The sequence below is a fragment of the Kuraishia capsulata genome, genomic scaffold (genome assembly GCF_000576695.1).
Source record: "Kuraishia capsulata CBS 1993 genomic scaffold, Kuraishia_capsulata_scaffold_3, whole genome shotgun sequence".
Lineage (NCBI taxonomy): Eukaryota > Fungi > Ascomycota > Pichiomycetes > Pichiales > Pichiaceae > Kuraishia > Kuraishia capsulata.
The window spans coordinates 392,959-417,993 of record NW_019172952.1 but is presented as its reverse complement, the minus strand read 5'-3'; the positions used below and the strand labels follow the sequence as shown (position 1 = coordinate 417,993).

At 45.9% G+C, this 25,035-nt stretch overlaps 13 protein-coding genes across 13 annotated transcripts; 5 read left to right on the top strand and 8 right to left on the bottom strand.

The window, feature by feature from the left end:
* Window positions 1-53: 53 nt before the first annotated feature.
* Window positions 54-3,389, bottom strand: KUCA_T00002466001 (uncharacterized protein; the record flags this gene model as incomplete). The annotated part of the gene is made up of 1 exon (XM_022602721.1): window positions 54-3,389. The coding sequence occupies one exon, from the start codon at window positions 3,387-3,389 to the stop codon at window positions 54-56; it is 3,336 nt and encodes a 1,111-aa protein (XP_022458497.1).
* Window positions 3,390-3,606: 217 nt separating this feature from the next.
* KUCA_T00002465001 (uncharacterized protein) lies at window positions 3,607-6,738 on the top strand (the record flags this gene model as incomplete). Its single annotated transcript, XM_022602720.1, has 1 exon — window positions 3,607-6,738. The coding sequence occupies one exon, from the start codon at window positions 3,607-3,609 to the stop codon at window positions 6,736-6,738; it is 3,132 nt and encodes a 1,043-aa protein (XP_022458496.1).
* Window positions 6,739-7,024: 286 nt separating this feature from the next.
* On the top strand, window positions 7,025-7,702 carry KUCA_T00002464001 (uncharacterized protein; the record flags this gene model as incomplete). Its single annotated transcript, XM_022602718.1, has 1 exon — window positions 7,025-7,702. The coding sequence occupies one exon, from the start codon at window positions 7,025-7,027 to the stop codon at window positions 7,700-7,702; it is 678 nt and encodes a 225-aa protein (XP_022458495.1).
* A 63-nt stretch (window positions 7,703-7,765) lies between these two features.
* KUCA_T00002463001 (uncharacterized protein) lies at window positions 7,766-10,012 on the bottom strand (the record flags this gene model as incomplete). The annotated part of the gene is made up of 1 exon (XM_022602717.1): window positions 7,766-10,012. One exon carries the CDS (start codon window positions 10,010-10,012, stop codon window positions 7,766-7,768), a length of 2,247 nt encoding a protein of 748 aa, XP_022458494.1.
* A 275-nt stretch (window positions 10,013-10,287) lies between these two features.
* On the bottom strand, window positions 10,288-12,234 carry KUCA_T00002462001 (uncharacterized protein; the record flags this gene model as incomplete). The annotated part of the gene is made up of 1 exon (XM_022602716.1): window positions 10,288-12,234. The coding sequence occupies one exon, from the start codon at window positions 12,232-12,234 to the stop codon at window positions 10,288-10,290; it is 1,947 nt and encodes a 648-aa protein (XP_022458493.1).
* Window positions 12,235-12,787: 553 nt separating this feature from the next.
* On the bottom strand, window positions 12,788-13,818 carry KUCA_T00002461001 (uncharacterized protein; the record flags this gene model as incomplete). Its single annotated transcript, XM_022602715.1, has 2 exons — window positions 12,788-13,724; window positions 13,778-13,818. The coding sequence occupies 2 exons, from the start codon at window positions 13,816-13,818 to the stop codon at window positions 12,788-12,790; spliced, it is 978 nt and encodes a 325-aa protein (XP_022458492.1).
* Window positions 13,819-14,571: 753 nt separating this feature from the next.
* KUCA_T00002460001 (uncharacterized protein) lies at window positions 14,572-15,515 on the top strand (the record flags this gene model as incomplete). The annotated part of the gene is made up of 2 exons (XM_022602714.1): window positions 14,572-14,833; window positions 14,905-15,515. The coding sequence occupies 2 exons, from the start codon at window positions 14,572-14,574 to the stop codon at window positions 15,513-15,515; spliced, it is 873 nt and encodes a 290-aa protein (XP_022458491.1).
* Window positions 15,516-15,668: 153 nt separating this feature from the next.
* On the bottom strand, window positions 15,669-17,339 carry KUCA_T00002459001 (uncharacterized protein; the record flags this gene model as incomplete). Its single annotated transcript, XM_022602713.1, has 1 exon — window positions 15,669-17,339. One exon carries the CDS (start codon window positions 17,337-17,339, stop codon window positions 15,669-15,671), a length of 1,671 nt encoding a protein of 556 aa, XP_022458490.1.
* A 991-nt stretch (window positions 17,340-18,330) lies between these two features.
* Window positions 18,331-19,401, top strand: KUCA_T00002458001 (uncharacterized protein; the record flags this gene model as incomplete). Its single annotated transcript, XM_022602712.1, has 1 exon — window positions 18,331-19,401. One exon carries the CDS (start codon window positions 18,331-18,333, stop codon window positions 19,399-19,401), a length of 1,071 nt encoding a protein of 356 aa, XP_022458489.1.
* A 216-nt stretch (window positions 19,402-19,617) lies between these two features.
* Window positions 19,618-20,475, bottom strand: KUCA_T00002457001 (uncharacterized protein; the record flags this gene model as incomplete). The annotated part of the gene is made up of 1 exon (XM_022602711.1): window positions 19,618-20,475. The coding sequence occupies one exon, from the start codon at window positions 20,473-20,475 to the stop codon at window positions 19,618-19,620; it is 858 nt and encodes a 285-aa protein (XP_022458488.1).
* Window positions 20,476-20,764: 289 nt separating this feature from the next.
* Window positions 20,765-21,130, bottom strand: KUCA_T00002456001 (uncharacterized protein; the record flags this gene model as incomplete). The annotated part of the gene is made up of 1 exon (XM_022602710.1): window positions 20,765-21,130. The coding sequence occupies one exon, from the start codon at window positions 21,128-21,130 to the stop codon at window positions 20,765-20,767; it is 366 nt and encodes a 121-aa protein (XP_022458487.1).
* Window positions 21,131-21,561: 431 nt separating this feature from the next.
* Window positions 21,562-22,899, top strand: KUCA_T00002455001 (uncharacterized protein; the record flags this gene model as incomplete). Its single annotated transcript, XM_022602709.1, has 1 exon — window positions 21,562-22,899. One exon carries the CDS (start codon window positions 21,562-21,564, stop codon window positions 22,897-22,899), a length of 1,338 nt encoding a protein of 445 aa, XP_022458486.1.
* A 472-nt stretch (window positions 22,900-23,371) lies between these two features.
* On the bottom strand, window positions 23,372-24,823 carry KUCA_T00002454001 (uncharacterized protein; the record flags this gene model as incomplete). The annotated part of the gene is made up of 1 exon (XM_022602707.1): window positions 23,372-24,823. One exon carries the CDS (start codon window positions 24,821-24,823, stop codon window positions 23,372-23,374), a length of 1,452 nt encoding a protein of 483 aa, XP_022458485.1.
* Between the last annotated feature and the right edge of the window lie 212 nt (window positions 24,824-25,035).

Here is a 25,035-nt window from a genome sequence, read left to right as displayed (position 1 = left end):
AATCTTTGTCTGACCCAACTCGGACTAAGAATCAATAATTGGCGTCCCAGCTCTCACCACACCTGATCATCCCACTTCTTGATCTCTTCAGAATGCAGCACCAGGTCCTTCTGGGCCTTCTTTCTCATATAGAAGATAGTACAATCTTTATTGGAGCACAACACCTCCTGGTGCAGGGAGCCCTGACATCTCTGGCATTCCGTCCATAACTTGGCAAACTGCTCCTCCAAAGCGCTCATTGTAGCCAATGCTTCACCATAGAGTTCTCCAGCCTTACCGACACAGTTATCACAAAGAGTACCGTCTGGATTATGTGAAGGCATCGGAGTTTTGCAGTTCTTGCACAGATTGGACTTCTTTGCAAACATCATGAGGCCACCAGTCTTTGGAGCTGCCATAATAACGGTTCTGGTATGGGCACCAGTCAGTAGTTCCCTGGCTCTTCTCTCTCCCATGATTGGCTCGAAAATTCTGATCAACGGTTTCGCAAGCTGATTATCCAGATAGTACTTCGTATCAATTGGCAACGAGTGCTCTAAAACATAGAGAGGATCCTCCGACTTCTCATAGTTCTTATCACCACTGGTCTTGATGATCACATATGCAACACGGTCACCAAGTGTGGGTGCAGAACCAGCGTCTCTTTTCCTCATTCTCTCTGCCAACTCGACATGGGCCTGTTTACCACTATAGTCCTGCCTCGACAGAGCCTTGGTAATCACCAACTGCGACATATCCACTCTGTTCTGTAGCAAGTCAGCAATCGTTTGTTTCACAAAGCTCTCAGCACCATTCACATCACGATCCTCTAGAATCAGCTGCAAAACTTTCGTGATCACATTCTGGACCAGACGACAATTATCTCTTCTCACAGTCTCAATTCCTTTGGTATCCATCTTGTCGAACTTCTTTGGGTTCGTCCAATACAGACCTGCATACCGCTTCTTGTTAATCAATAAATAAGGGAAATAAACCTTCTCAAACTCCAGCTTGATAGGCTTCATAAACTTGGTGGAAACGTATTCGGCAGCCTCGAGACCGAGCTCCATCGATTTCTCCAGCGAATCAGTTCCAAATTTCACCATCACCGAGTCAGTATCACCATAGATGACCTGAGCATCTGCCTCGTAACCATTGGCAATGCTGAACTTGGTCTGAACCTCAGTCTTGGTCTTCTCAATCATCTCTCTTCCAAAAGCAGTGACAGAGGAAGATATGGCCAAACAGGGAAGCTTTCCAATCGTCGCACCAGTGAAACCGTAAACCGAATTTGCAGATATTTTCAATGCCAGCTGACGACCGTTGAGCACCTGTTGCTTGAAAGGATCAGTCTCTTTCTTCAAATCGTTCTTCGCCTTCTTTCTAGCACCCAAAAGTTCCTGCAGAATCGTGGGCAGAATGCCTTGGCGAAGATGAGGCTTCACAAAGTAGTCTCCGTTTGGAGTCTTGATATAATCAGCATCTTCTTTCAGTCCCAACCTCTCGATCGTCTGCTTATTCAACAATGTAGTATAACACAAGTTGTGTGCCATCATGATGGAAGGATAAAGAGAGGCAAAATCCAACGTCGCGATGGGAACATCGTAATAACCTCTCACTGGTTCAATGACAGTGGCACCCTCGTACTCCTCATTTGTTCCTTCGGATCTCATATTGGGTATCACGATATCCAAATCAAGACATTTGCGGAATAATTGAGAAATGACCTTGATCTGTTGTCCTCTGCTCAGAAGGAAGGAAAATGGCACTCCTGTCACTCTGGCCATCTCTGTGTAGTTAACCAAACACATCAGCTTTTCAGCTAATCTGAGGGGAAGATATGCATCTTTTAGACAATACACCGCCAGTCTTCTTCTGGTTTCGCTATCACCATTCTGCAGATCAGTAATGATGGAGTGATGGACATCTTCCTTCTGTTCGTTCAGGAAGTGGGCAGAAACAGAGTTGAGTGTATACGAACGGAGCTTGTACTCTCTTTGGATAAACTGCAACAAATCCAATTGCATTCTGCCCTCGATGTTCACCACCTTGTTTTCGCGTGTTCCATATGCTCTTGAACTGAATACAGAGTCCTTGATCTCCTGCCTGCTGTGCTTTAGTCTGCTGAAGAAGGGGAAATCAGCAACCCCCAAAGTCTTAGCCCTGTTCAACAGATAAGGCAAATCAAAATTGGCAATATTATAACCAATTATCACATCAGGATCTACCTTGACCACAAACTCCTTCCATTTGCGCAAAAGTTCACCTTCCTGCTCGTAAGAAAAGATCTGTGAACCCACAATTGGAGCACAGCTCTTCATGGTGAACACGTTTCTCACGAAGGGAGTATCTTCACCAGTTACGCTCACAACGTTTGCAATCTGAATGACAGGATCGTACTCTGGCTCAGGGAAGATACCCTTCCTACCAGCACATTCGATATCAAACGAAAGCACACGTAACGGAGCCATCTGCAGGAACTCTCCCTCTGGCTCGTGGGAAAGCAAATCTTTGTAGTCTATGGAGACTTCTAGCTGGCATGTAGAGATCTTATTGGATTCCAAGGAGTATTTTCCTGCGGGAGCCGTGAGCCAACTCATACCGGTAATCTTGCAATCCACCATCATCCTCAACAGATACTGGATGTTATCGAAAGTAACAGAGTTACCAGTAAAAGCATCTCCAAACTGAATATCACCTCTCTCGAAACCCGTTCTGATCCTACTGAGAAACTTCTGGTTCTCAACAATCACCTTAAGAAACGGCAGCTTTGTGCTCTTGTTGTATCCCCATATAGACTCCTTCATGGCCACCGTAATGTCCACGATTCCTTCGTAAGATCCTTTCATATATGTGATAAACTCGGGTAACGCGCTATGAGCAAGTGTCCTGGGCATTGGCACGTACATGTAGTGTAAGAATCCAGTGACATTACACAAAACTGAATGGCCTTCTTTGGTGACTCCAAAAAATCTCACCGCTGATTTGTCCTCTATGACAGTCTCCTCGGCATCCAATTGCTGGAAAACAATGTTGCTAGTCAATGGATCAAACCTATCCAGTTTGGGCCTGCTCCAGGCACGATCTGCCTCTTCTTGTGTTCTTGGAACGTCACGAGCTCCAGCTGCCGCTGCCAAGTCTTCAAGCTCTTTCTCAAAGGACGAAGGCTCAACGTCAAGCTGCGAAGTAGTCAGTTTCTTGTGAAATGTGGCCCCCGAAAACTTGGCTTTAACTGGCAAGTGGTAGCCTTTGGAGCTCTGAACTGATTGATTTGCCACGGGAAGAGCATGGGCACAATCCGTACCCAGATACCCATCCACGGCAATATTCAAATGAGCTCGTTTGAGCCTTGATGGTATACTGGTCTCTGATTCAATAGGACGCTTGTCCAACCTAGAGATAGCCGCCATTTCTTGAACCAAAACGTACTACAAAAGGAGAAGTAATGCTGTATGACACGGTCTTATGGAGAAAAGACGCGTTTGCCTCCAAAAAGAGTAAAATGAGTAGTACACTACAATGAGCCCCCCACGCCCTTTGTAATCAGTCCGGGGAGGCAAAGACATATATCTAAGCATAAGAGCGGCATATATAGACCTGCGAGTACTCGCTCAATTTCTGCGGTAAATGAGTTCTATGAACTTTACGGGAAGCTCCCGGCGCAGGAATATCAATCTGAGTGGGCGCAGCACCAGTCTTGGACAAAACAACAAGAAGTTTTTGTTACAAATAGAAAAGGAGAGAGGGGCTAGGAGCACACAGAAGCAAATCCGCAATGCCGCCGTCACAATCCAGTCGGCCATACGAAAATACAACGCTTTAGAGGAGGCAAAGGAGGAAATGTTTTCCTCATGGATTTTGCGTACAAAAAAGATTCCATTTGGAGATTCCGAGCAGTATAGAAGGGCTTTGGCTGAGTTCAGCTTTTTCTTTCCAAGACCAGCTTTTCAAGGAACAAACCAACTTGATTTGGTTGGCCCGATCTTGGAGTTCTTTTCGACACAAACTACGGACAGAGTCCCCTGGAAGACATTGAGTGATTTTTCATGGAGTATTGTGTCTTTCTGTGAATCTATTGGGCGGGGTGACCAGCGAGCAACGAGCTGCCATTCGATCAACGCAATTTATGAGCTTTACGAACTAGCTCGCGAGCAGGCATCCATAATTGATAACTTTGACCAATCATACACGGTTCTGGTTTCTCCACTCACAAAATTGGCGTCTCTGATAACAGATGGTGCGATTGATGTGCCTGATCCAAATCTGGTTGACACCTGTTTTAGGCTATCTGGATTCAACCCCGAAGAAGTGATGGTGATGCTTTCCAAAGGTGGTCTTAGTCTTGAAAGGTGTGAGCTTGAGTTCAAAGGAAAATATGCCAACCAGGCACTGCTCAACATCCAGAGTTGGATATCCGACAATCTTGACACTGTTTGTGATCGGATAAGTTCGAACACGGCTGAGGGATTTCTCCGTTTCATATCCAACGTTACGTCTCCACTGGTACATACGCCACCTCTTTACAACTGGAGGTTAAACCCCACGACGTTTCTGCGCTCTGTCTCAGTACATCTCAGGATGCGGTCAATGGACTGGTCTTCTTCTGATGACGACCGTGCCGAAGCTGATGCCCTTGTGATTCATGTGACATCCAGAAATTTCCTGACCGAAGTGTTGACAATAATCGATGCTACTGAGCATGGTGTTCGTAAAGTTGCGATACCGTTCTTTGGCGCTCTTCTGCAGATAGAGTATCCTCAGAATGAACACGCTAAGAGCAGAGATCTTTACCGTGACGATAATCGCACTACATCCCGGCAACAAATGATGGCGTTCATAATATGTCATCTACTGAAGAGGGGGTTGGTTCACGAGGTCTTCAACTTAGTTTCCTCGGACGAACGGTTGAACCAGGCTGACTTTGGCTCGAGGGGCAGCTCGTTTGATTCCAAGTTGTTTAACTTCAACCACGAATTGTGGCAGGCGTTACTATTTCTCCAAAAGCTGTACGCAAATCTTCTTTCTTCCGGCATTGATGGCATCTTCTTGAAAAGTGAATGGCTTTCCAAAGAGCACTTCTGCGATCTTTTGAAGATTGAGCTACGCTTGGGAAAGATATTCGTGCAAGCTGGATTCTTCGACCCTAGCTATGAAGGCAACGACTTCAAGTATCTTCCAGATCAACAGCCCAAGTTTGCCGCCCTTGCAGATCAAACGATAGAGCTTTTGCGTACAGCACACTCAATGAACATTGTAAAGGAAGATTTCTGGACATCTGGGACATTGAAGCTTCAGCCTCGCAACTTCCTTTCGTTTTTCAGACAAATAAGTGACTCCACACAGTTGAGAGCAGAATTGATCGGTTTGATGAGTGAGCCAGCATCGAGGAGCGAAGCCACTTTATTCAGTTTGCTGATGACACTGCCTTTCTTATTTCCGTTTGAGAAGAGGGTGGAGATGTTTCAACTACTGATAGACGATAGCCGGGGATATGAGACCGAAAAGTATCACTTGGAGATGCGCAGAGATCATGCTTTGACGAGAGCCACAATGGAGCTAGCCAATGCTACATCAAAGGATTTGAAAAAACCTTTCTCTGTCAAGTTCGTGGACCAGTTTGGCCAAGAAGAGGCAGGAATCGATGGTGGTGGCCTCACAAAAGAATTACTCACTAGTCTTTTCAAGGACAGTCTTGATCCAGAACATGGTCTCCCGGGGGTATGGGCACGGACAAAACAGGACCAACTGTACCCTTTACCAGAGTACTATCTAAGATGCAAAATGGGCCAGGGCAACAACCTGTGCAGCTTCATAGGCCTAGGGTCCACGAGTATTGAAGAATTCTATCCGGCTTTATTTTTGACTTTAGGGAAGCTTGTGGGTAAATGCCTGCGTGAAAGCATCCTGTTAGACGCCCCCTTTGCGCCATTTTTCTTGAAGAAACTGCTCCAATCATCTCACAATCCCGGTAAGGAGACGGTGATGTTCAGCGACTTGAGATACTACGACGAGGAATTGTACTCAAATCTGCAGAAAATGCTGACTATGAGCGACGAGCAAATTGAAGAGCTGGACATGACCTTCTCAATAACAGAAAAGGTACCCGAATGGGGATCCAACGAAACTACCTGGCCGTGGCCACCACCCGACTTTCTCGTGGAACATGATCTCAGCAAGCTTAAATTAGCTGCCAGTACTGTTTCCGTGGATCTCTGTCCTAACGGTCGCAAGGTTAGAGTGACAGGGGCTAATAAGTATCAGTTTGCGTTTGCCATGGCCAAGTTCAAGCTTGACACCAGCATCCGAGAACTGAGCACCTGCTTCACAAAAGGTCTCTTTGAGGCCATTCCGCAGGCCTACCTTTCACTGTTTGACCCAAACGAACTGCAAGTACTTATTGCGGGCGCAGAGAAGGAAATGAACATTGACGACTTCAAGAAAAACGTGGAATTTGGCGGATATACGGAGTATGACCAGACTATCAAAGACCTGTTCTCCATTCTCGAAAACGACTTTACCAAGGAAGACACAAGAAACTTTCTGAGATTTGTCACATCTAATCCCAAGGCGCCCTTGTTTGGTTTCAAGGACTTGTATCCCAAGTTTGGAATCAGAAACTCAGGAAGAGACATAAAACGACTCCCCACCTCCTCCACTTGTGTGAATCTACTGAAACTTCCAGACTATAGAGACAGGGAGCTGCTGAAGCAAAAACTGTTGTACTCCATACATTCTGGTGCTGGATTCGATCTCTCATGAGCCCAAAACCTCAGATGAGATCCAAAAACGGTTAGCCATTAGATATTCGAAGATGTAAATAATTAAAATATTACGCATAAACTAGATAACGGTTTCAAAACTGAGTATAATCATAATGTGGGGAAAATTCAACGGCTGGGCTTCGAGGCCTGAGCTGCCGGTCACGTTCCGGCCACATGACCGGCCAGGCCGGAGGCGATGCCCTCTCCAAACTTTTTTCCAAAGTCTTTATCAGTACTTTCTATCATTTGGTTTAGATTGTATCTCGGCTTCCTCCAATAGTTAGATGTCTCAGAATTCAAAAGGTAAACTGATTGCAAAAAAGCCAATTGGTCCAGCAAAGAACTCCATCAAAGCTCAGGCAACAAAGAGAAGACAGGTGTTCAGGCCCATACTGGAAACCCCATATACAGATGTCGAGTGGCCAAGGATAGAACCGGAAACACTCAGAAACCTATTAGAGTTGTTCATAAGAGCTCTAGCGACATACAAGGATGTTGAGTCTGTGCAGTCAGTAATGACTACGGGATTCAACTCCACGATGAAAGCACTGGAAGACAGGAAGAAGACCAAGCCAGAGAATCGCATTTCAATTGTGTTCGTCTGCAAGGCTGATGTTAAACCACCTCTTTTGGTTCAACATCTGCCGGTACTAGCAGCTGTCGCATCCATTGAATCAGATCCAGTGAAGCTTGTTCAACTACCTCATGGGAGCTCCGCAAAGATATCACAAGTTCTGGGCATCAAAGACACTTGGATTGTTGGAATACCTCGTGTCTTGACAATGGAACTCAATAGCGAATTCCAAGTGCTTCAGGACTTCGTTTTTGAAAGTGTTGAAGATGTGCTGGTGCCCTGGTTGCAAGCTGAGCCTGAGTACGAAAAAGCCAAGGTGAAGTTCATATCCACTACTCAACCCATAGTTACAAAGAACAATCAGAAGGGCAAGATCTCGAAGACTTGAACAAATATGCATTTAGTGTATAAAAATTATGCACAGTTTCCAAAAAACTCCTTTCTCAGACTTTCAAAAAAGCACTTTTCTCGAGAGTCTGCTGAGAGTATGGAATGATCTAAGCGAGGCATATGAGTTTATCATCGGCACCTCGGAACAAAGCACAGGGTGCGATCCCGAGAAAGCTGTTGGACTGGAAACATCAGTTACTCCCTTGGATCCAGCAAAATTGAAATTGGTGAGCCTATTGCTTTTTCTCCAATTCCATTTCTTTAGATTCGCTGAATACTCGGAAAGGTCAGGGACGGGTCGGCCAAAGAAACGTGCGTACTTCGAGATGTAGCCATGACTTATCTCTGGTACCGAGTTTGAAAAACACGCCAGTTGATCCCAACTCAAATTTGTGGCTTGATATTTATACTGGTTCCAGTACAACAATTGACTCGCGCGGGTCATTCCAACGTAGATGAGCCTTCTCATGTCGATTGTCATGGATCCCATCATCGGGTCCATTTGCGTTGCCCCAAGCACAAAAACAATAGGAAACTCAAGACCCTTGGCCGCATGTATAGTTGAGAAGTTCACCGTTTGGTTATCTAATCTTGAGGAAGCCACATCCGGCTCATCCAGTTCGTCCGTGTGGTGATGCAAAAAGTATTCAATCAAATTCATGTCCTTCAATTTCGCCTTGTCCTGAGAAAAACGGTAGAGTGTCTTATGGATATCGCTTAAATGATCTTGGTATAGCTGCTGGTCTAGGGATCCGTTACGACCCAATCTTTTTCCGATTTCTTTTTGCAATCCACAATTCATTCCAATTTCAACAAGTTGTTGAAGCAATACATCTGGGTCGTCAGGATGCCTCGCCAATTCTTCTTTGGCCTTCTTTATTGACTCCACAAACCGAGCGCATTTCTTGTTCGCAACTCTCTTTATACTGCTGTCATCGATGCTGTCATTAGTCAAATATTCCCATATAGGCACTCCAATCTCGGCTGCCCTTTCGCTTATGTCATGTAAATACTTCCTCCCTATTCCTTCCACAAGCGAAAGGGAGCAGATGACAGGGAAATCAACATACGGATCGTGAAGAACACGCATGTATTCGACAAGGTAGAACAACTCTGTTCGAGTCCACTCGGGAACGCTGGAAAGCTTCCGAACCGGCATTCCCGATTTCTTAAGGATGTAGCTCACAGTGTCAACATCCCTGTTCATGTAAGAAAGAACAGCTATGTCGCTGGGTCTAATCGCACCTGAGCTTAAGTGAATGAGTCTATGTATCTCTGTGACTATCCAGTTAGCCTCTTCTTGAATGTTCTCAAAGTATTTTTTCACGGGAACGGGATTGCCCTTTTCCCTGATCTCTCTCCGTTTCAATTCCACAGGAGGACTCAGAAACACATCTGCAGCTTTGATAATCTCTGGTGTTGATCTAAAGGATTCGTTGAGATAGACCGTCTCAACTGTAGCACCTTTTTTGGCAGACGTGTGAAGCGACTTCGGATCAGCGCCCAAAAACCCATAGATGGTCTGATTAGGATCTCCTGCAACTGTTAGATGGCGGCCCTCAGACGTCACAGCCACAATTCTGCGAAGAAGCTCATACATATCCTGAAACTCGTCAACAATCACAACCTTCAATGGATCGAGATATGCTTTGTTTTCTTCTCGCCTCAAGAACTCTACTGCCTCAGTTAGAATGTCCATATGTGTGTGCACCTTTGATTTGTCCAGCAGATCGCTTATCCTGTCCAAATCTTTCGGAACCATCTTGGAGGTTGATGCAGTAGAGTTGGCGTTAGTAGAAGTGCTTGCGTTTCTCTGCTTCTTGATCTCAGAAACAAACTTCTCGATCTGAACCTTGCTTCTGAGGTCTTTGTTGTTGATGAGTTTTCCTAGTGTTCTAAGACCAATGTCTTCAAGTATTTCATAATGCGAAGAATGCTCACTAGTTACCACATCACGTGCAAAAGCATGGAATGTTTTTATCTTCACTTGCTGTGACACATCTATTCCACATAGATCATCGAGCTGAGACCTCAAAGCATTAACTGCACGGTTTGTCATAGAGAGGACCAATATCTCATCGGGATTGAAGCCTGTAGAGAGCAAATACGCAATTCTATGGGTCAGAGTCCTTGTTTTTCCCGCGCCAGGTCCTGCAATCACCTTTAATACTGTTCCAGGTGTCGGAAGATGTGTAATAGCAGCATATTGAGATTCCGTTACCTTGCTCTCGATTTCAAGCAAATCGGTTTCTGAAGACACCTGGTTCCCATCAGAAATATCTGGCTCCAAACAAGGATCAGATATCATGTGTTGGAGGGGGATTATTCTAGCTGTTTGTGTAGAACTAGAAAGGCAGTGAGAGAGTGCAAGAGAGTGTTAACTTAAGCGGGGGCAAACACGACTCGCGATGGCCTTGACGCGTCGTTTTGTCCTGCAACATCCGGGGTGTCGCAACGAAGGCCGGGTTACTTGTGAGTGAGCCTAGAACGGAATGCATGTTTTCGAATGTCTAGTTAATGTTACATATTTGTTATCAAAGAGTAGAAGTCTTTATCTTGGTGAGTGTTTCCAGCCAGCTTGTTTCACTTAGGCAACCGAGGCTCATATGCCTTCACTAACGTTTGAAAATGCTCCCTTTCTGGATCAGCCAACTTTCCCTCGATCTCATTCAAAATGGTTAGAATCAGGAAATAGTTGTTGTACAAAAACAGTTCTTTTTTCCTTGAGTCCTTACCAAGATTGTTGCTAATCTTCGTCAACACACTCTCAAAATCATTTCGCAATCTGATGATACTGCTTGACAACGGTTCGTTTTGCTCAGTCTCAAAGACTGTGTTTGTGGTAAGATTGAGCAAGCCAGAAAGCAACTTTCCGAATTGCTGGGTGAGTGCAAGAGGCATGGAGGAGTTTGAACCCATCGAGGAGTGTGCAGATGAGAAAAACGAGCTCGATTTCGAAATCACTTTCCTCATACTATCGCAATTGGCATCTATGATCTTCTGAAATTTTGGCCAAAGAGTGATCATTTGGAGATTGAAATAGTCTTCTAAAACAGGCACTCTGCGATGTTGAAGTTCATACTCTAGTGCCTGCGAAAGCCTGATACAGATCAACACTCCATAGACGTCATAAGTCTCTGCAATTAGGGAGCGAGTGTAGTTGATCCCAACTGAAAGGGTTGGCTGGAAAACTATCTTGAACAGATCGTTGACCTGTTCGAAGTTGCTTAACTGGAAGAATTCACTCAGGAAAAGATACTCCACAGAAACGTTGTCAAGAAGAGCCAAATTGAAGTTTCTAAACCCGGTCTCCAGCCAATAGGTCATCTGGCTGGTCTCTGCGATCTGGCCAATGATAACCGTTTGGTCTTCTAGCGAGATGATCTGACCGCGCTTGCCCAGGTTCAGGTAATCGTTTTGATACAAGGTGTGTTTTCCATTGCCTTTGGAAGTTGAAAGACTGGAAGAAGTGGACGCAGTCCCAGAGTGACTGTATATGTTCAAGAAACCAAATCCCGAGTTGTTCACATATTCATCGTCGTTGGATCCAAGAAGAGCAATCTTGTCCACATGCACAGTATTCAATCTCTCCAATGAATACAAGTATTTCACGAACGATTGGTGATAATACCATCTCATAGTATAAACATAAGCCTGGCGCAATTCCTGCGCTAAGTTGGTGTTGTGTTGCTGCAAAAAAGGGTATATCTCTCTGACATCAAGCAAGTCTTTCTGAACCACCTGTGATGAGATTCCGTTCACACGCAACAGTTTGATCTTCCGAATGATGAAGTCTCGCACACGTTCAACAGCCTTCAAAGTCATGAGTTCTAAAACCTTTCTTAGTTCCACTAGCGACTTGAACTCGCCGTACTCGTTAGCGTATTTCTCATATAGCTCTTTCTTTTCGGAGATGAACCTCAGGTTTTCGATCCATTTGGAGGTGATGTCATCGTTGACCAACGAGCGGACAATTTCGGGTGGAATCGCCAAGTCATTGACGATTGGAGTGAGCTTGAGATCGATTTGCTTCTTGTCTTCTATCTGTTCGTTCAGAGCATTGGACCGCTTCTGGAGGAACTCCATCTCTGCTGACAGTTTAGTAAGCTCTTTCTCAAAGTTCAATAAGTAGTCAAAAAGAGGCTTTAAAAAGACACGAGCCTGCTGAATTGTCTCGTGGTAATGTGTGAACTTGGCGAATTGGGCATCGTAGTCTTCGGCTGTCATAGCGTAATCCTCGTTGAGAGTGGACAAAAAAAGCAGCTCCTGGAGACTGCTAACATCAGTAATCGCATCTGGATCGGCAAAATAAGACTTTATAGGGCCCATATCTACATCTTCCGTTTCACTAGACCCTATTTCCCACTCGGGATTAAGGATCTGACTCAAGATCTCCATTCGTGGCGGCCTGTGTATGTCCGCATTTTGGTGTTTCGAAATAGATCGCCTAGATATTCGGTGTTGAAGATGGTGATGCGGAGTCGCCTGTTCCTGCTGATCATTTCTCGGAAAATAAGCTGATCTCGACATTGCAGATTGCGCAATTGGTGCACTTGCTTTGAGAGTAATAACAGGATAAGTGCGTAGTATTGAAAGCTCGAGGGGAGGTGATGAGGTGTGGCGGTGGTGGATGGTAAATGGCTGTGCTCTGGGGAAGAAAGATGGGATATGAGTGAGAGTTGAAGGAAGGATTAGGAATTTTTTCTTGATATTCGGATCAGAGAAAAGAATACTTTTTTACAGTCTTGTAACTAAAACTATATATTTAATTGGCCACTCATGACTGAAATTGAGGTGTTGACGATCTGCTGAGTAGATGGCTGTGCAAATCAGTGAAAAGTTTGACTGGTAATCTGTCTAGAAATCCGACGGGAGGCTTAAATTAATAAGCCAGGTGAGCGATTATTGGAGGAAATATTGTTGCAAATCAAAAATTTTAGTATGTGGTGCTGAACGAAGCCACATGCACTCAGTGTGGTTGACTACGATGTACTGTGAGATGTCCTGTAGTACGTATTCTGCTATTAACTCCACTACTTACGCTCCTATTCAACTGTGATCGGTGCTATACAATTTTGGGAGTTCAAGCAAATTTGCACACCTTGGATAACATCGACCCCAACTGGAGATACGAGCCCACTCCCTCAAGAACACGCATATGCGTGAATCCCACCACTTTCATCACTTCCAGTCTCTTCGGCTCTGCAATTTCGTCCATGGTTTTTAGAACACGGAAACTTGTGGACACTATATCGACAGCACTGTAACCCTTCTTCCAAAGTCCGTCAAGAAGATCGAGAGATCCCTCGATGTCGCCTGCCACTGCTTTGGCAAGCATTTTTTTCACTACTAGGGGGTGGGGCGAATCCACAATCTTGAACACGTTCTCTGCATTAACCAACGTAAAACCAGCCACCGTAGATTGTAAGTTGTTGATGGCTTGACGCATGTCACCCTCGGCAGTGAAAATCAACGCTTCTAGTCCATCATTCGTGTATTCGATCTTCTCCAACGCAATGATCTCAAGCAGTCTTTTGAGCACCTGCTCATCATAGAGCTTGTTATAGCGCAAAATTGCACATCTTGATTGCAAGGGTTCAATGATCTTGTTGCTCTGATTACAGGCAAACGCAAATCGCGTAGTATTTGAAAAAATCTCCATAGTACGCCTTAATGCCTGTTGCGCACCCGGCGTCATTGAATCGGCTTCATCTAGAATGATAATCTTCGTCCTTCCGGGACCAAGGTTCACCTTTTTCTGGGCGAATGACTTGATTTTATTCCGCACCACATCGATTCCACGATCATCACTGGCGTTGAGTTCTAGAACGGCATCGTTGTAGCTATCTCCAAGTAGCTGTCTTGCAAGACATAAAACGGAAGTTGTTTTTCCAATACCAGGGAGCCCCGAAATAATCAAATGAGGCATGTTTCCTTCTTCGGCAATTCGTTCCAGAGCCTCGATAGTCTCTTCGTTTCCGACGATGTCCTTGAGCACCTGGGGACGGTACTTCTCCACCCTGACTGAGTTAGTTGAGAATTCCCCAAATTATTTCTAAGCTATGTCACTTACCATGGAAGCTCCAACTGTGTAGGAATCGCTATTTTTTCCATCTCGACTGCGTTGATAATAGCCTGCTTCGAAACCAGTACGCTCCAGTAAAAAGAACAAGACGCGTGTAGCGTGGTCAGTGGAGGCGTCTGGCAAAGGGAGTGTGCCAACCAATATTATAGAACTCAAAAGTGTCAATTATGCCTCCCAGTGACGAACTAGCAGAGGGAATATCAAAAATAATCCGCTATTCTTGGTTGCAGTTACTAGATAATGCTGTTATAATACCTTTTTGGTGCTTTTGGTGGGGCCCTGAATTGTCAAAACGTTTTCGTGCACTTACCAACTAGTTTCTCTCTGAGTATCTATCTACCCAGAGGACGATTGAAACAGCATTCAGATGTTTTTATTGATGGAGATTTTGAAACTGGACATAGGATTCTGTGGGAGAACTAGGGTAATTTAATTGAGGCCTGTGGAGTTGCAAAGGATCCACCATGGGTGATTTCCATTCACTTTTCACATCCTTGTCGTTGCGAGACAGTGCGGCTCAACCCATTTTCTTCCGGCAAACTAAATCAGAAAACCTGTCTATTTCTCCCTTATCCCACAGCAACAACGCACAAAATTGCGACCTTAAACGTGTTTATTTGAGGCATGATGAGTAAAACTCATGTAATCACGTGCAGTTTTCAGATATTCTGAGCCGCACGACCTGCTTACCCCTTATCGTGGCATTGCTCAAATTCGAAAACGTTGCTCTCCCTTGTTCTTTTATTGTTTTTACCAAGACTCATCTGCTCATATCACAAACAATGACTGATATTCCAAGATACGCTCTTGTCACTGGGGCTTCCTCCGGAATTGGCTATGCCACGGCAGTTGAACTTGCAAAGAGAGGGTTCAAGGTGTATGCTGGAGCTCGGAGAGTGACTAAAATGGAACCATTGAAGGAATACGGAATTGTGCCAATTGAGCTTGACGTGGGATCTCTTGAAAGTGTTATATACGCCAGAGACCTTATTTCTGCAGAAACTGATGGTCACTTGGACGTGCTGTTCAATAATGCAGGAGGACGTACGTGATATTATTTGTTGAAATTTTTACATGCTAGAGGAGCATCCATATACTAACTTACCAACGGATAGCTTGCTTTTACCCCGGTATTGAGGTCAAAGAGGATGTTCTTTTACAAGTCCTTAACGTGAATGTGGCGGGAGTGATCCGCGTTACACGTGAATTCTCGCCTTTGGTGATCAAGTCTCAGGGCTGTATCGCGTTCACTGGATCTTTATCTGCATTGATGCCTATGCCATTCGGATCGGTATACGGAGCCACAAAGGCTGCTGTGCACTCGTACGCGTCTGGACTAGAGTCCGAGCTCCGTCCATTCAATGTCAAGGTGTTGAACGTGGTGACTGGTGGTGTTACGACCGAAATTTTCTCCAACTACCAAACCTTAGCATCAGATTCCCTCTACAATGTTGGAGAGACCACTCGTCAGTTTATCAAACAGAGAAAAGAAACAACTACAGGTCAAAGTACGCCAGCTGCTGAATATGCTATCAGAGTTGTTGATCAGATGTTGAATCGTACGAGAACTTGGAGGATTTACGAAGGACATGCAGCCTGGTTAGTCCGCTGGGCCACAACGTTACTCCCTGATTGGATCACGAGGCCCATTTTCGAGCGGAAATTTGGCTTCAATCTGCTAGCAGATGCGATTGCCGCAAGACAGTCCAAGCTGGCAGTCGACTGAGCGAGATGTGTGATTAAATAGCTCCAAAGTTGACTGAGTTTAGTTGATGTTCTTCATAAGGTATTATACGTCAAGCAATTTACTAACAAATACGATAAAGTGTTTCAAAGCACAAGTTCCGTTCTATTTCAGTTCTTACTTACTCGCCTCAACTCATGCCTGAATGATCTCAGCGACAACCTTGGAAGCCTTCACAACCTCCTCATCCTTATAGCGTCTACCAATGAGCTGCAAGGCAATTGGCGCCCCTTCAAACTCCTTGGGATCGTCGTAAAGAGCGTGTTCATACTTCTCAATGTCACTGCGTGGAACAAACTTGGTGTCAACTGGGTCCAGTGCAGGGTCAACGTAAAGACCTGTTGGGAATATCACACTTGGGTAATCAAGCACGTTGTACAGGGATGTGTAACCCCAGTACTTGAGGACGTCTGGCTTGGCAGCAACCCCATTGTACGTTGGAGTAAGCAAATAGTCAATTCCCTGAGCGTTCATTGCATCCAGGAACTCCTGGCGAGTGGAGTCACGAATTCCAGCCAGTCTCTGGGCTTCCTTTCCGGAGACTCCAGCATCACCACACCCAAACGAAAGGCACACTTCGGTGAGGGGGAAAAGTGGTTCACCAGCAGCGGCAAGAAGCTCTCTTTGAGCGCTATTTCCATCGGCATTGTACATGGAGGCAACAGCACAGACGTTCTCATAGGTTCTGATTGGCTTCCACTCGACAACCTTTACACCAGCAGCAGCCAGCTTTGCGGCAGCCTCCTTAAGTCCACGCAAAATTGGTGGATGAGGAGCAACCACTCCATCGTCATAAGCAATTGCAACAGTTAGACTGGTGGCAGCTGGAAAGGGAACATCTCTCCAGGGAAGAGGAACCAAGAGAGCATCATGTTCCCATGGCTTTGCACCAAGAACAACCTTCATGCACAGATCGAGATCCTCGGCACATCTAGCAAGAGGACCAAGGACGACATAAACAGCTTCTTGCACACCTTCCGTGTAACAAGAAGTCACGTTTTTCAGAGTGATACGCTTCTGGGAAGGACGCAAACCCCAGACTCCACAGAAAGCTGCTGGACATCTGATAGACCCACCGATATCGGAACCGATGCCAAAAACACTTCCCTTCATGGCAGCAATGGCACCTTCACCACTAGAAGAACCACCAGTTGTAAGAGTCGAACGGTAAGGGTTACGAGTTCTTCCAGTGATGTTGTTACCGGAACACAGATGCATGAGGCACTGGGGTTCCGAGGTGCGGATATAGAACACGGCACCAGCGTCTTCCAGGATCTTGGTGTTATAGGCGTGTTCAGGAGTGACATTGTCCAGCAATGAGACATAAGCTGCGTGTGTCACATGGCCTGCGAAATTGTAATGCTCTTTCAACGAAATGGGCAGTCCGTGCAATGGACCCACGGTCTTACCGGTTTTGGCGTAGTAAGCATCCAACTCCTCGGCTCGTTTGAGTCCGTATTCAGGAAACAATTCCATGGCACAATTGAGTGCTTGATGCGCAAGAGTACCTGCTTTGGCAAACGCTTTGAAAGTTTCGACGGCAGTAAGTTCTCCCTTGGCCAATTTTTCAACGAGTTTGTATCCAGGCGTATCAACGATAGCGAGTTCATCAGCAGTTAAGAACTTCGCCGTGAGCACTGTAGCATTGTAGCCCTTAGTGTCAATGTCTCCGGGGATCAGTGACTCAGGAGCTTTAAACTCATCAAGAACTCCAGCGGCAACGGCTTCCCGGTAGGCCTTGATTTTTGGCTCCCATTCCGCAAACTTCGCAGGGTCAGAGATGTCATTGGTAAAAGCACCAAACATTTGTAAGTCAGTCATTGAGAGATTCAATTGAAGGATGAAGTCTTTAACAGAGTAGACTTTCAATGATGGATCAGCTCCTTTTATAGACCAAAAACAACCACGTCCAGTCCAATGTCACTACTCCTTGATCCGCCACGATTGATGAGAGCGGATAAAAGCTACAGCACTCGATAAGACCGCTCCGATTACCGGATGAGGTAATCTGTGGCGGCTATCAGTTGGTATGAGCACGACCATATTTTCCGAGATATTTGCTGAATGGAAAAATGAGTGAAGGGATAGGCAGGCAGATTTGAAAGGTTATCCTTGACCGGGTCAGCTGCTGACGCTTAGGTGTGTCTGCTGATGGTCCTGAGATTCTCTGAATTCTTTGTAGCGGAAACCGGAGCCCCGAATTGCAATATGGTCCATACTTAGTGAGCCAGAGCACGTGACACAAGTGACACAACTTTCAGCGGAATGCTTGGAGTGAAAGGTCGGTAAACGGGGATTGCCAACGAAAAGGAGGGCGGCACAGAATTGTATCACTTTGATGCCATCAGCTGCTTTTCAAATCATGAAGAACAATACGTCTTCTCAGTGCTTTTTGGTGAAGTTCCTGATAGCTTAATTTGCTTGATTTGAGTGTCACCAGGCGGTTCCGAATCTTTTTTGCATTGTTGATTCAGGGATACAAATAGTGATACGAGTATAGATATAACCATTTCAGTAAAATGTCAGAATCTTAAAGAAGCATGGATGACCTCCAGTCACCCTCAAGTCCCCTTTTTTCATCCCCAGAAACCCCATGTCTGTATCGAATTGCCGGTCTAGAGCCCCACGAGGACAACACGGCTGAGCAGAGTTAGCAACGGCACTACCTTATCCTTGTTCTATTTCTGTCTTTCGATCTTGTCCTTTTCCTCTTCCTGTCTTCTCCTTCAAGAGCCCCAAAGAGTGGTTTCTCTTAGTTTTCTACTCGGTGCTGTTTTTGTGTTATTTAATACTCCCCATGAACACTCTTGGCTATGAAAAGTCCCACCCAGGAATGGCCCGGCCTTCCTCCATCCTGATACCAACAGAAGGGCCGACTGCATTATCTCCTCCATATTTATCTCCTCAGATCCGCCAATCTCCCTCAACAGAACCGCTCGATTGGGATGCCAACGAGGTCAGTATATGGATATCTTCGAAGGAACATCTTTCCGAATACGCTACTCTTTTTGCAGAGCATAATGTGACTGGATTAGTGTTGCCAATGCTAGAGTCAGACCATTTGCGTGAAATGGGTATAACCTCTTTGAAAGACCGGATTCGCATTAAGCATGAGATCAGCATATTGCTCACGAATTCAGCGAAGCGTGGAGAGTTGAATCCTACGATGTTTTCAAACTCTTTCACGGAGCTACAATCACTGATGATCTCTTCGAATGTGGTACAACAACTCTCCAGATCCGTTCATCAGAATGCTCGCTCCGGATCGAACCGTGACCCTGACTACAGACGCACAATGGAACAGTTCAATAGGCTCCGCGAGGAGATGCTCCCAATTTTCAAGCTGATCAAAGACACGAAGCCACTGCCAACGCCGGAGAATACAACTTTCGTATCTCAATCGCCCTCAGCAGCAGCTTCCCCTACTAGACTTCAAAGATCAACCGCAAGTCCCGCAGAACAGTATGCCAAGCGAACTTCTGTGCGCAAATCGATGCAATTTTCACCAACAGCACACACATCGCCGAGGTCGCCCTCTATCCCAAGTCGGTCGACCTCGCTAGATCCGTCCTACGATATTCAGACACAGCTAAGAGCCAATACAGAAGATTCTTGTTTGAAGGTTCTTCAGGCGGCTATGCGCAGACACAAGCTGAATGCTGATGATTGGAAGAAGTACGCGTTGGTGATATGCTATGGAGACCAAGAGCGTGTTCTTGACTACCATGAAAAACCTGTGGTGGTGGTGAAAGAACTGGGAGAGCTGGGAAAATCAGCTGCCATCATGCTCAGACAGGTGGAAGATGCAGACCAAGTTGATGACGACGAGGATTTGTTGATTAGCGTCACTCCCGGTGGGAGGTTGTGACGAGGCTTCACCTCTCAATATCCCCGATCACTTTTTTGGATATGGACGTTTCATATAAAGTATGGCCACATCATGTTACTCACATTTGAGTTCATTACTGTACATTCACGGTTGTCAATAAATCTATTCTAACACCTTTGAAAAATCTCAAGACTTCAAATCACGAAGTCAATTTCCAATTCATTATCCTTTCATAATTACTAACCACTCACAGATTCAGTACGGTTTGAACTCACGTTTAGACCGCATTACCTTTACCCTCTCTTGATCCTCTTTGAACTTTGCCAACAGATCGTTCATTTCCTGCTTCTTGCGCTCGCGGATCTGGAACTTGTAAAAGTCGGTCTTCTCCTTCTTCTTCATCTTGCGGTTGATTTTCTCGAGATCCCGAGAATGCTGTAACTTTCCTAGAATACCGTTCTTCGTCTTACGGTGAGAACCGACCACAAGCGTGAACCCATCGGCATCAACCTTATTTTTCATCTCGTTGAGTTCTTGTAGGTCATCAAGCTCTTTTGCTGCAAATAGCTCCATATCGTGCGCCACTCTTTCAGCCAATCCTTCAGATTCAAGCACAGTCTCTTCTAACAGCGAAGAGTACCTTTTGGATCCAGTGGAAACAGCCACAGGCCAACGGGCCAATCTCTTGGAACTGGCAAGTTTCCGCACACTCTGAAGAGCCAGATCGACACCACTAGTATCCAGAAACGTCACTAGCGCCGTGTTTAATGGCAAAATAAACTTTTCCTGCTCTTTCTTTTCTCCAAATTCCAAAGCCGTGTTGTTTTTCATCTCACTGGTTAACTTGGTAAGATCAATCTCAGGACTACTCACGTGAACACCCTCAATAATGGCACCGGTGGAAATCTCGCCGAAAAACCTCTTGAAGGATTCAAAGTTGGCTCCAAATGGAAGATTGACAATGAAAAGTGACCTATTTGCAATATCCACCAGAGTTGGGTCCCGTTGTGTAGTAGAGTGTCTTTTGAGATATAGATGGTGCACGGCCGCTGTGTCTGCTAGCTGGGGCGGGCTTACCAGCCTTATAGGTAGGACGGTGTATCCCTTTGACATATTATGAATAAGATGTGATTGGAATATTTGAAGAAGGCCAAATATTAACCAGGTTAGAATATGGTAAATGGTGCTAAACGTACTCGCACTCGTACCAGTCAATGCCTTAAGAGGAGACTCTGAATTTTTTCAGGATTTCGCTTCAACACGACCCAAGGTTTTTAGCCGGAACAATAGCGGAATCACCGTTGAATACTCGTTAACTCGTGTATGATTATGTACAAATCGTAATATAAGTAGGAACCTCAACTCCAGATGTGGGTAGCATCAAAATTTAGTTGTTTTCATCTTATTCTTCGCCACGTCCAATCCGCTGCGTCTCTTTCATCAACTCGTACAACTGCCCAACCTGCTCGGGACTCATCTTGTCGAGCTCCGCTGAAGACAGTCTATATTCGTGCCATTTGCCTCCAGCAATGACATTTAGATACTCCTGCCACTGCTGCAGAAACCCAACAATGTGTAGTGGATTATCGATCTTGCGATGAGCCCTGAACTCACCCCTTACATACGAGTCTCCCAGTGCTCGCTGCGGAGAGGGCAGGTTCCTGTGGGCTCTGAGGATCTCTCTGTAGAGCTGGAGAGGTGGCATCAGCGGAGGGGTTTCACGCACAGGCCGTCTGGCCCGGACCAACGTGGTGAAAGAGGGCCTCATGAACTGAAAAGAGTGGACTTGCCGGCTAAACCCAGTATCTATGGTGTTTGACACTTCTATATGTTGCACTCTTCCACTCAACTCTTCCTCAACAACTATAGGGAATCGGCATTACCCGGAATCGGGAAGGCCACGACTATTTCTCGCAATGTCGTGTAATTTGCTCAATTTCTCTCCAACCCACACACACAGAAAAAAATTCGAAATCGTCGAGGGCCTTCTCTTTTTTTTTCAGAACAAAGACAAGAAAAGTTTTTTGAGTTCCAACAAGACCAGGAAAAGTTGCTTGTATTTCGAGGTTTGAGGAGATTTTAGTGGAGTTCCGTATCAAAACTTTCCTGCATTGCAATTTTTCTCAAGCGAAACGGCCGCCTATTTGCACTACAAACTAGTTCACTGAAAGAGATCGAACCAGTAACAAAACTCGCCAGATGTCTTCTATTTCATACGCCAATGCTGCCAGTGGAGCTCCCACCAAGGCAGAAAAGTCTGAGATCATAGCCGACACCACCCCCGTGGCCACAAGTGCGGTCTCCCCTCCAGTTGCTGCACCAGCAGAAACGCCTGAAGGTTCTGAAAAACCAGAGAAGGCGGAAACCAAGCCAGAAGCGCCCAAAAAGAACTTGGCTCCAGCACCGGTACCAGAAAAAAATGCCTGGGGTACTGCTCCGGCCGCAGCTCCTGCAAACTCGGTTTCTGCCCCATTCCAGGTGTCCCTCGGTTCGTCGAAGCCATCTGCCAAAATCACTAACGGTAAGGAGAAGTGGGTCCCTTTCAAGGCATCTGTTGTGTTGCCCACACCATCTTCTGGAAAGTCAAATGGAAAGCCCCAGAACAAATCGAAGGCAAAGAAAACCCCTCAGGGCAATGGAAAGCCTACCGACCCCAAAGCGCCCAAGCCAAAGAGCACTAAGAAGCCGGCCAATGGCGTAGCCAAGTCAGAAGAAGTGAAGCGTGAAGAGAAAAAGACCACCGAGGAAGAGCAGGCTCAAGAAACCACGTTGGAAGAACAGCACAGCGAATCACAATCTCTGAGTTCCGAGCCAGCGGAATCAGAGCAGCAGCATTCTGACCTACAACAGCACCAATTGCCGCAACAGCATAGAAACTATAAGGGAACGGATTTCCAGCCTCGTCAGAATGGCTACAAGAAGTATCCTCGTCATGGTTCCAACGGAACTGCCAGTCACCACCACCAAAATGGGTTTCATCATAACGGTAACCATCACCACCACCAAAACGGATTTCACCACAACGGTGTTTTCCAACCTCAACAACCCCAGGCGTTTGTTCCTCACAATGGCTTCATGCGCTTCCCTCAAATACCTCCTCAGTTCATGATCCCACAGCCCCAGCATCAACAGCAACAGTTTTTCCAGGAGGCTCTCTTCTCGCTGTCTAGACAGATAGATTACTACTTTTCGACCGAGAATCTGGTCAAGGACATCTATTTGCGCAAGCAGATGAACTCGAAAGGTTACATCCCATTGCTGAAGATTGCTTCGTTCAACAGAGTGCTTGCGCTCAGTGGCGGAGATTTCAACATGGTGTTGACAGCTCTCTCCATGTGCCAGAACCTGGAAACCGTTGGAACCGAGATTATCAAGCTCAGAACCAAGTTCGGCTACGAGAAGTGGGTCCTGCCATTCGACCAAAGAGAAGAATCAGGTAAGGACGAATCGGTACCCGAGACTGCACCTGTGGTGCCAGTTGCCGCTGCCGAGGAAAGTGCTGCCGAGACGGAGGAGGTTGCTAACGAGAACATCTGAACTATACGACCAACAATACATGTATTTAGTTTTTTCCCATCTTTGGAGGGCTCACGGGAAAACCAACCAATAGACAAAAAAAACCGACAAAAAACCACAAAAGAGAACGAGCCAAAAGGCAATCAGGACATGTACCGGTGACGGCCCTCCTAAGCTTTTGAAACCCCAAAAAAAAGACCCCAAAAAATTCAACAACCCAAAAAGAACCCGTTAGCGGGAGCATTACTTTATTACTTACATTCAATAGTTAAACGTTTCAAAAAGCACGACCAAGCTTAGAGCCTTGAATGATAGGCAGCGCGACCCTTGAAGGGACTTCGTGATATCACCCATTTGAGGTGCTTCATGTATTCTTCGACTTCAGACGATTTTGAAGTGGGAGAGCCATATTTTGAGTGATATGCAAGTCCTTCTGCTGAATCTGTTTGCGGTGAGATAATTGTCATCATGCATTCTCACATTCTCTCCAAATCTACTTCCTTTGGCTCTGAATAACAAAATTCCGCAGCTCATATAAATAGGAATCATCTTCGGAGCCCACAGGAAACCAATTCTGCACCTTCTTGATCCACTTATGCTCCTCATTGGCAAACGACCGCAGTTGCTCGCTATTGATCCTGAAACAGTTGTTTGCACTTTGTACAGATTGTAGGAACGGGTCCTCAGGGTCGAGCACCGCGGATGAGGCTGTTGTCGTCTGACTCCATTGTCTTTCACCAGCTTCAGGTATATCATCTATTCCTTCGAAAGGATCGTCCTGGTAAGCGCCATCTTGCACCCACCGCAGGTTCTGCTGGTCAAACCGCATTCCGCCGACATTCTGAGGCGGTTTCTGCTGGCCTCGCGTTTTAGTGTTCCGAATTGTGCGCATATCGGGTCGTATTGAATCAAAACGTCGCAATTCGGCCTCATTACCCTCCCATGTCTGTAACACGGGGTTGTAGTGCATGCCTGAGGCTGCCTTAGGGGTATCGACGCTAGGTTGATTCAGCTGGCGAATCAGCCGAATCTTCGAAAATTTCTTGGAAGACTGTGGTCTCAGCGTTTGATAACCGGTTTCCTGGAAACGCGAGAGGTCAGGGCGCGAGGCGTGCGGTGGTCTAACTTGCGTGTGAACCGTTATCGTATCATCTTCGAATCCATCGCGATCCTGGAACGACACACGGTGACGAACCGATTTGCGAAACTGTGGAACCTCTAATGTGCCGATTCCGTCTTCATCAACGAGAAGCGGGTATTTGCGTGTAGATGATCGGAAATCGAACAAAGATGAAGACGACTTCCGCAGCCGCGAGGGAGATGTCCTTTCCTGGAAATTCGGCATGGATTGCTTTGCTCTTAGCCGCAGCTGTTGGTCTTTTGTTGGAGAGGATAATCGGTAACTAGATTGACTGGAACGCAACTTCGGCGTTGTTGAGTTGATCACAACAGATTTGTGGAATCGCCTTGGATCGTTCAACATCAGATCATCAACTTGTTTGAACGAGCCGTCATCCGCCTTGTAGTAAAAAACATCCCAATTGGACTCTTCTTTGTCCACAAAAGGCCTCTGGGCTTCTTCCCGTTGCGAGTCGTCGAACTGCGCCCTCTTCTGAGCCTCTCTCTTGACAGCATCGAATTTGGCCATGAGATCAAGATCGTTGTCTAGCTCCAGGCCTTCAGCAAAGTCAGTAAGATCGGTGTCACTTTCGGCATAATCTGAGGCAGATCTCGAAGGCGACGACTGCGAAAATGTGTCTGGCCGAACCGGCTGCTTTTTGATCCCTTTCCCGAGGCGATCGCCTGCCTCTTCACCAAACAGATCATCTTCCTCCACATCTGGCTCTGCGTAGCGTGACAATCGGGTCAGCTTCTCGGTCTTACCTTCCAGTCGATGAACATTGGCAGTCGTCAGCCGGTGGTTATTTACATATTGTGCACTCATGGAATCCTGATATAATATTGTGAAACCACTGATGTACAGCCAGCGTAGTATACCTGAATATGTTTGTTGTGGTCTTCGAAACAAGTTTGTGTTTTCCCTATTGGGGATTTGCCCGGGCATCGGTGGCAGATCCAATTGGCGAGGACTAGCTGTACTTTGGTTGACTGGCTTCGCGATCAGCTGTTGATCAACAGTACCCTAGTTTTCTCCGC